Genomic DNA, 9,817 nt, shown 5'->3' with positions numbered 1-9,817 from the left:
CAAAACAATTATTTTGTTATGCCATTTTCGGCTTTTCTCTAACTGAAGCTATTGCATCGTTTACCCCAATGATAGCCTTTTTGATATCATTGGTATTCCAAGTCCATTAGTAATCGTTTACGGTGGGTGAGTAAGAAGGAAGGGATCTCTGTGGTTAGAGTAACTGGCCGAGAAGGTTAGCGAGGTTCCTGCTATGGTGAAGTGAAAAATCTTTCACTATAGTGGGAAGAAGACAAGTGGGAGCGAGCGGAGCGAGAGCAAAGCAAGCTCTAGTGGTGGGTTATCTTCGCGGTCCCATTTCATTGACATAGTCAGAAGCAATGGATGTTGTAAACGCACAAGTGAAACACAAATGAGTATAGGTTTTGGGGGATGTAATTTCAATCTAAACCCGAAAACCCATATCTTTATATACGAAATTACTTTATCCTTTTTAGCCCTTTTTCATTTGTGCATATTTCTCCCATGCTTTCCGTTGGTTAACAACCAACCAAAGTGCTCTATACTTCTTCACTACTCGTACAAGATTGACGGAGTTAAGCTGTATTAAGGGAATCATTTTGTCTCAATCAATCAAGTATGCCTCAACTGGATAAATTCACTTTTTTCACACTGGATCTAGCGCAGATCATCTCCAGCCCACTTGAACAATTTGAAAAAATCCCATTTATTCCTATGTAAATAGGAAACTTATATTTCTCATACACAAATCCATATTTGTTTATGCTATTAACTCTCTGTTTGGTCCTACTTCTGGTTTATTTTGTTACTAAAAGGGAGGAGGAAACTCAGTACCAAATGCTTGGCAATCCTTGGTGGAGCTTATTTATGATTTCGTGCTGAACCCGGTAAACGAACAAATAGGTTATCTTTCCGGAAATGTTAAACAAAAGTTTTCCCGTCGCATCTCGGTCACTTTTACTTTTTCGTTATTTTGTAATCCCGAGGGTATGATACCTTATAGCTTCACAATTACAAGTCATTTTCTCATTACTTTGGGTCTCTCGTTTTCTATTTTTATTGGCATTACTATAGTGGGATTTCAAAAAAAATGAACTTCATTTTTTTAAGCTTCTTATTACCTGCAGAAGTCTCACTGCCATTAGCACCTTTTTAGTACTCCTTGAGCTAATCCCTTATCGTTTTCGAGCATTACGCTCAGGAATACGTTTATTTTCTAATATGATGGCCGATCATAGTTCAGTAAAGATTTTAAGTGGGTTCGCTTGCACTATGCTATGTATGAATGATCATTTATATTTCATAGGGATCTTGGTCCTTTCTTTATAATTCTTGCATTAACCGGTCTGGAATTAGGTGTAGCTATATCACAAGCTCATGTTTCTACGATCTTAATATGTATTTACTTGAATGATGCTATAAATTTTCATCAAAGTGCTTATTTTTTTTATAATTGAACAAAAACGAGTCTAAATGGGTATACTTAGTCATGGAGCATTTCGAGTATTTGCTTTCGGGATCGCTCCTGCGTATCTCCTTACTTTATAGCAGTTATTGCTCCGGTTCCAGAAGGTATAGCTCTCGCCTCAGTTTTTTTTTTGAAATCAGAGACTATTCCAATTTCCTATTGAGATAGGCAAGCGGAGGGAGAATTAGACGTATCTTGCTAGGCAAATACAGGTTAGAATGGATAGCTCACTGGTGGGATTGACGGGATAGATCACTATTGCAAAAAAAGGTAGAACCGAGGGAAAAATTATGACTATAAAGGTCCTCGCCCTCTTAGGCACATGGTTCTAAAGATTCAATCTCAAAGCGGTACTAAAGATTAGGCAGAAGAAGAATTAGAACTAGAATTCTTCTCCCCTCCCCTTGTACCAAGAAGCAAGTTCAGAACATATGGATAATGGGCTCGTCTATTATAAGTTATTAGTTTACAGAGCTATCTCAGATATCTCGAGTAAAGAGACGGGACAGGATAGTTAGAGTTCTAATTCTAGGAAGGAAGAGACTATCGGGAAGCTCACTCTCGTACATGCTCGAAACAAAAGGTAGAACGTAATATCTCTTGTTGGTTCAACTCATCAAGCTATTACAAAAGAGTCCAGCGGAGACAAAGAAAGAATCCATTTTTACTGTATTTTCGCTTCCAGTCTAGATCCATCCTAAACCAAAGAGCGGGGCTAAGCGAGGGGCATAGCGATACAACGTTCATACTCGAGTTGCTCAAATCCAGTAGGAATATCAGGAATAGTAGGAGCTTGCCTTGGAATGCAGTGAGGGAGCCCGGGGCTATTGAATCATTTCATAACCCAAGGAGAAGAATAGGAATCTTTACCAGTATCATAACCTCTCGATGGGAAATGGAACTTAGATCACGATGTGAACCTACTTATGAGTGGGATTTCGTTGACAAGCAAATTCACCGGGAAAACGCACTTTTCTCCAATTGAGATACTTTATTCATTTATGAATTCTATGCGAGACTCGAATCCAAATCCAAAGCCGAAGCCGAAGCCGAGCCGAGCGAGCGACGAAGACGACTGCGCGAGGCTTGCCTTCTTCTCAACTCTTTAAGAGCTAGAAGAAGAGCAATTGCTTATATACCCATAAAAAACCTTTTCCTCTTCCAATATGGGACAATGTCTCTTTGCCAAGGGGGAAAATTTAAAATTTCACTCAAAAATTTCATTTCCCTTCATTTCCCATTCAAGCTTTTTTAAGTATTTAATATATTAAATACATAAAAACCCAACAATAACAAAAATGTCACTTCACTTATTATGAGTAATACATACTTGCATATAATTGTGCATGAACTTGCAATATGCTTTTGTAGACTTTCTCCTAATTTCTTTAATTTCCACGCCCACACCACAATATTTGGTAAGACTATTCTATTACACAAATTTTAGCATAACAATGAAAATACATATAAGAATAAATGAACGTGCACCTCTCTCCGAAGAATGTGCCAAAACAGAAATACCCTTAAAGGGGGTAAAAGCATTTCCAAATCTTTAAAAATCATTAGCGGCTTGATTTCGTGCAAACCTTTGATTCACCCTAGTGAAGTTTTTTTTTTTTGGTTTATAACTATTTTTATTGAATTACTCCCTCTAGTCCACTTTAATTAATTTTTTTTGGCTCTATATATATATATATAGTTAACTTTGTATTTTCTGCGATCCACTTTAATTAAATTTTTAGTTATTTTCACATATATTAAGAAATTTATCTTTTAATATTAATTAACAATAAAATTGATCATATTAACTTTTACTATGTATTTAACTTGTTTATTAGAAATATGATAGATACTACAGGGGCAACTTTGAAAGAAAGAAAAACGTTTTCTTCTTGATATCTAAAAATATCAAATATTATGGACCATAAAAAAAGGCAAAAAAATTAATTAAGTTGAACCAGAAGAAGTATCAATTAGGTATACTTTTCATAAATTTAATTTGTAGTTACCTTATATAAATATTTTTATTTTGTTAGTTCATAAAACTCAAATTTACAAATTAATGGATTTAACTTATATTAAATAACAATATAAGGAATTATTGCAGTACTATGTTTGGTTGATCGTACAATAAACATTAATAATCGCCACATAATTTCGATTGACTTTATTAAACTCCGCATTCTCAATATACCCGCATATTTTATAATCCTTCCGTCTCAATTTATGTGTTGGTGTGCGGATTTCGAGAATCAAACAAGTTAACTTTGACAGTGAACCCAAAATAGTATCTTTAATTTTTTTGAAATAAAATTTACATATTTTAAAAATTATGTAAAAAATATTGTAAGTCACAATAATTATTAATTTAGAATATGTAAAAGTCATATAAAAAAATTACGATAAAAAAACTCAATTGACTCTCCAAAATCAAATACCGCCACCAAAATTGGGACGAATGAAATACTATATATAATAATAACTAAAACCTAAAAGGCCAATTTACATTAAATTTCACATAAAAATTCTTACATTATCATTCATCATATAACAACTCTTGCAATATTTTGACCAAAAAAAAAAAAACTCTTACAATATTAATCATTATAATTCATAGTATACAACTTGTCTTAAACCAAAGGAGCCCTATATAAATAAGTAATAAGCTCGTGAGCCGACTGATACACGTGCATGAACATGACTCGCATTACTTAATAAATAAAGACGCAAAATAGCAGAAATTGTAGGCAACAACTGGCGGGTGTATGGGACTGAAAATGACGGAAATAATAATAAAATTAAAACGAGGAAAATCTTCATTTATCACGTGTTTTAGTTAGCATAGCGCAGATGTTTAATTTGTATTTGTGGGGAACTCCATCTTTCTAGACATATGTCCCTTTACACCTTCTTTTAGGAAGTGTCTGTTTCGTGTTCAAAACGTCTATTTTTATCAACTGTATTAAAAACGTTGCTTTTACTTTTTCTAATACCCTAATGGACCCCCCCCCCCCCCCAACTCCACTATCCAAGTAAACCAACTTGTATATATCCATTCAAATTCTCCTTTCTTCTTCATTCATACTTTACTGCAATATTACAACTTTTACTAGATCCAACTTCAATTTCTTGATTCACTAATACTCTATATTTCTTGATTCCTTATCTCCCTCTTCTATCTCTCCCTCTCTATAAAAGAAAAACTCTATTCATTGGCAGCTAGCTTTTGATCTGTAGAGTTTGTGGCTGAAGTTAAACGAAGATGAGAAGAAACTGTAACTTGGAGCTCAGGCTTATGCCTCCTTCTTTTTCTTTTTCTCCTAAGAATTGCACTACCCCTTACTTCTCAACGTAAGTCTTTCTCTCTCTCTCTCTCTCTCTCTCTCTCTCTCACACACACACACACACACACACACACACATTAATTCTACATGTTTGAGGTTTTAAATGTTTTAAGTTTTTCCCCTTTTTGGATAGCAATGATATAAAGGATATGTATATACAACATAAAGCAAAGGCATAGAAATACTGCTAATCTTGTCTCCTTGTAAATTCCAATATGCATAAGGTACTGAATATTTGCTTTTTTTTTCATTTTTTTCTTCTATATATAGGGATAGGGAGGATAAAGAAAGCACAGAAGAGAAACAACCACAGCAGCTAACAATATTTTACAATGGAAAATTTGTGGTTTCTGATGCTACTGAACTTCAGGTATGTACTGTATCTGCACTTTATTTTTTATTTTTTATTTTTGTATATTTCTTCTTCTTTATTTTTTTCCGGGTAGAAAGAAGTTTAATTGTATGGACCTTCTGTGCACCCTTTGGTCACTCTATCATGACTTTGCATGTGTTGTTACCGCGTCGGCTGAATTGCAATTGTAATATTTGTACAATTTCGTCGTTTTATAAGTATTATTTCATGGAAGATGGTATAACGAAATTTCGTGAAAATTCTCATAAATTCGAATCCAAGAAAGGAAAGAGAGGGTGTCCTGCCCATTTTTTTTTTCTTCTTTCCTATTGGGCAAGGGGTAGGTGGTCAAGAATTTTAACAATATAACTGGAAGTTGAGTTAAAAAGATACTGCTACACTATGTTTTTATTATTCATTAAATACTAAAGGATCAAATTCTATGTTTTAATTTGATCCAAAGAAATTGAGACCATAAAAAGAATCAAACTTCAATTTTTTTTTCAAATAAAATATGTGTCCAAGCACAACTTTAATTTTCAAAAATTATTTTTTAACACTAACTTTAAAAACTTTTTTCAAGTTTCAACTAAATCTATGTCCATACGCTAGCTGATACTATTTTATATGTCCAAAGAAATTAAGTGTTATTTTTACCATATCTACTAGCACTATCTAATAAATCCTAGTAATTTATTTCTATTCGTTTATTCAAATGCAGGCTAAAGCAATAATATATCTGGCAAGTAGAGAAATGGAGGAGAAAACAAAAATCCGGTCACCAATTTCAGAATCATCATCACCAATTTCAGAGCCTTCATCACCATTTTTACAATCTCCAGCTTCTGATCTTTCTATGAAGAGATCTCTACAAAGGTTTCTGCAGAAGAGAAAAAATAGAATTCAAGCAACTTCTCCTTATCATCACTAGTTTAGTTCCATTTGTACATATATTTTGTAATTTGCGGGGAGAAATTGGAAAATTGGATTAGTAAGCATAACACTAGTGTATCACTTAATTTTACAGTTTCGGCAATGCAATTTTTTCATATAGGCAACAACTATTGGGATCGAAAATAACAAGACGTCATGCGAAAGCTAACATACCAACATTGAGCGATGATAAATCAAAGAACAAGGAGAATTATACTAAAAAAACATAATATACTATAATATAGTTTTGGACAATTGATCTACATAAATTTACTATAATATAAAAGAGAAAAAAATTGATGAGAGAATAAATTTTGCTCCTAGACAAGACTCTCTTAAAGACTATATTGTGGATGGTATTATTTCATGTGCGGAAAGAAACTTCATAGAAATCCAAAATATTTTCATCCAAGAAAGAGATTAGTCAAATATGATAGAGATTTATATTTTTCTTTTAGAAAAAGTAAAATTAATTATGGTAGATATTCAGCCATTCCTTCAAGTAAAAGAAAAATTCAAATATGATAAGAAAATCAGACAACCCCTAATAGCAATGACAGTTCATCCTAGTGATCCAAGTTTAATTTGCAAGAAGATCCCTAGAGAAAAGAGATAGGAAAATAGAGAGAAATTGAAAGGGAAGAAAATCAAGAAACACACTCATCTATATTCTATATCTGTATATAAAGCTAGGGTTAGATAAGGTGATGTGACATGTTTCTATGGCTAGCTTTGGTATTTATCTTTTTGTCAATTTTTTGACATTTTTCTCTTAATTTCCCCTTAAAATATTTCTTGAAATACAAACGACACTCTTTTAGTTTCTCTCTTTAAATTTCTTTCATTCAGTTCTTTGTTGTTACATGACTTTTAATGCATATACATTACAGTATAACCCAAGAGGCAAAAACCTGTATCAGTTACGTTTGGAGCATTTGATATTGTCTTCAACTTTCTTTATACATTCATATATTTTGCAACTTTTCAGTTAAATTTGTAGGCAAATTTCCACAAATTTTATGATTCATGTGAGCATCTATGGGAAAGAAATTGTGATTCCTTTTCTGCAATTTTACTACGTATCCTTTGGATTCTCAGTTCTCAATGCACCAATGAAATACAAAATAAAGATCTCTATTTCTTGAAAATTTTATGTGGTTTTCGACAAGAATAAGGGATATTATTTGGGCTTAGTACTTATTTTTATTTTGTCCCTCCTCTTATATAATTGTCCGTGTCTTCTTGTAACTTTGTTTCATGACATGTTTACTTGCATCTACATAATTGTGTTTCCTGTTGGAGCAAATTGCAGGACCTGCTAGGATACAGCAGAGGGAGTTAAAAGAGATGTTCTGAAAAGTACGGTCTATATCTAGACCACTAGCATGATTTCTTTTTGTAATCTATACGACTATGCCACTTAGGAGTTAAGCTCTAACGGTGCCAGACAATGAAATTGCACTCAGCTATGTATCGCTACATCGACCATCCTTACATACATACACACATATATATATATGTATGTATATATATATGTATGTATGTATGTATATATTGCAGTATTTCACATTTTATGTTGTTTCTGTTCTTGCAAAATTTATCATAGTAGTATTGCAGTGATACAACATTCATGAAAATAAAAGAAATTTTTAATATTCACAAGAGTTACCAAGAAATATATATCTTAAGGAAAAGATATCTAGAACACAATTGTATTATTGTACCTTTGTTTGGCTATTCTTACATTGCAACACATGATTTGTGTTGATTTCATGATCTTGGTATTCATGTCTAATGTTGATTATTCGGCTAGAAGGGATGACACTGGTATTTTTGTTCCTACATATCAAATACCCCTTTAACTTTTTCTTTTCGGATTATTGTATTGGTCAAAATCTGACCATCACGATCAGGTCTCCCAACACCCCGCGCCCAGTAAACGTACAATGAAAGCCAATAGAGCCTGCTCCATTTTTCCTCTGCGACATTCGACAAGTCAAAAAGAGTAATGATTAAAAAACAAGACCAGGACACACTGACGACAAGAAAGCGTCAAGTCGAGCAATGGGTAAAGGGGTCTCGACTATATATAGAGCCAGAGAACTCTCAACAAAGGGGGGGGGCTTTGCCATTCTCCCAAAAAAGAGGGAAAAAGCCTCTTCCTTGTATTTTAGAAAACAGAGGAAATAATCTCAATGAACACCTGTAAATCTACTCTCTCATTAGTGGTTGAGGTAGATAATGTTAAATCTGAATAAGATCTATCACGTTTCTTTCGTCTCATATGCGTTCATTATCATTAACGTTTCGATCTGGAGTTAATTATCTTTGGCTAAGATTTACCCCTTCATATTTGATTGATTTGTTCAAAAAAGGTTTTAATATCTTTTTGAGTCAAACAATTTGACGCCGTCTATGGGGATTTCTTAGTGAAAACTCCTAGTTTCCCCAGATCAAAGCTGAGAAGCACAATCATTCACCGAAAGAAGCACGAAGGGAGAATCTAACTCACGCGAGACATGGAAACATAGCGTTAAGGGAAGGAGAGCCGAGTGGGTTTACCGAACTTGGAATTCCTTACCCCATCAGCTGCAAATCTTCTAAACTAGGCAAATGGTGCTTCAAAACCAGCTCTCCCCTACCGAACCACCGGATGGAAGCGAAGAAAATCTCACTCTTGCCTTCCACACTTCGTCAAGACAAGCACATAAGATCCGCATGAACGAACGAACACAAGGACATCTAGATTGAAGAACAAAAAGTACTTTAATACGTCCGGAAACCTCACTGCTGGCAGCATCTCCGAGCTGAACGGCCGGAGTCAGACAAGAAAACTATAATACACGCACATCGCGAGCCTATACGAAATGTTTACGCCTCTTGTCCACCGGCGTTGCATCATCCGATGCAAGCAATACCAAACAAATTGGGACTCCTACGAAAGATTCCCAACTCTCTAGAAATAGGGACTGGCGGCGGGCTGTTATTTCGATAAGTTCAAAATAACACACTTTAAGGCCAAGGGCCTTCGTCATCAAAAGAGAAAGGTTTGACCTCGATCGAACGACGATGGGCTATTATTTCAACAAGTTCGAAATAACACCCTTCAAGGCCAAGGGCCTTCGCCATCAAAAAAGAAAGGTTCAACCTCAATCGAACGACGACGGTCTGTTACTTCGATAAATCCGAAATAACATCATTTAAGACCAAGGGCCTTCGCCATCAAAAAAGAAAGGTTCGACCTCGATCGAACGACGACGGGCTGTTACGTCGATAAATTCGAAATTACACCCTTTAAGTCCAAGGGCCTTCGCCATCAAAAAGAAAGGTTCGACCTCGATCGAACGACGATGGGCCGTTATTTCGATAAGTTCGAAATAACTCCCTTCAAGGCCAAGGTCCTTTGCCATCAAAAAGGAAATATTCGACCTCGATCGAATGACGACGGGCTGCTACTTCGATAAATCCGAAATAACACCCTTTAAGGCCAAGGGCCTTCGCTATCAAAAAATAAAGGTTCGACCTCGATCGAACGACGACGGGCTGTTATTTCGATAAGTTCGAAATAACACCCTTCAAGGCCAAGGGCCTTCACCATCAAAAAAGAAAGGTTCGACCTCGATCAAATGACGACGAGCTGTTACTTCATTAAGTTCGAAATAACACCCATTAAGGCCAAGGGCCTTCACCATTAAAAAAGAAAGGTTCAACCTCGATTGAACGACGACGGGCTGTTATTTCGATAAATTCAAAATAACA

General features: G+C 34.9%; 2 protein-coding genes across 2 annotated transcripts; both read left to right on the top strand.

Annotated features, from left to right (window-relative positions):
* The first annotated feature begins 579 nt into the window (after positions 1-579).
* LOC107769558 (ATP synthase subunit a) lies at positions 580-1,434 on the top strand. Its single transcript, XM_075252659.1, is given in 6 exon segments — positions 580-769; positions 772-1,052; positions 1,055-1,112; positions 1,115-1,264; positions 1,267-1,403; positions 1,405-1,434. Coding segments are annotated over 6 exon segments (846 nt in total).
* Positions 1,435-4,502: 3,068 nt separating this feature from the next.
* On the top strand, positions 4,503-6,128 carry LOC107769557 (protein TIFY 5A-like). Its single transcript, XM_016588784.2, has 3 exons — positions 4,503-4,780; positions 5,044-5,143; positions 5,847-6,128. Exons 1-3 carry the CDS (start codon positions 4,692-4,694, stop codon positions 6,054-6,056), a joined length of 399 nt encoding a protein of 132 aa, XP_016444270.1. The 5' UTR covers positions 4,503-4,691; the 3' UTR covers positions 6,057-6,128.
* Positions 6,129-9,817: the final 3,689 nt, after the last annotated feature.

This window comes from Nicotiana tabacum, chromosome 5, assembly GCF_000715075.1.
Source record: "Nicotiana tabacum cultivar K326 chromosome 5, ASM71507v2, whole genome shotgun sequence".
Classification (NCBI taxonomy): Eukaryota; Viridiplantae; Streptophyta; class Magnoliopsida; order Solanales; family Solanaceae; genus Nicotiana; species Nicotiana tabacum.
The sequence above is the reverse complement of the archived record's forward strand: the minus strand, read 5'-3'. Positions and strand labels throughout refer to the sequence as shown.

Bases quoted from the DNA above. Each gene is read 5' to 3' on its own strand.
- LOC107769557 (XM_016588784.2), top strand. From the start codon at position 4,692: ATGAGAAGAAACTGTAACTTGGAGCTCAGGCTTATGCCTCCTTCTTTT. The intron at 4,781-5,043 runs GTAAGTCTTTCT...TTCTATATATAG, and splicing joins ACTACCCCTTACTTCTCAAC to GGATAGGGAGGATAAAGAAA. The intron at 5,144-5,846 runs GTATGTACTGTA...ATTCAAATGCAG, and splicing joins CTGATGCTACTGAACTTCAG to GCTAAAGCAATAATATATCT.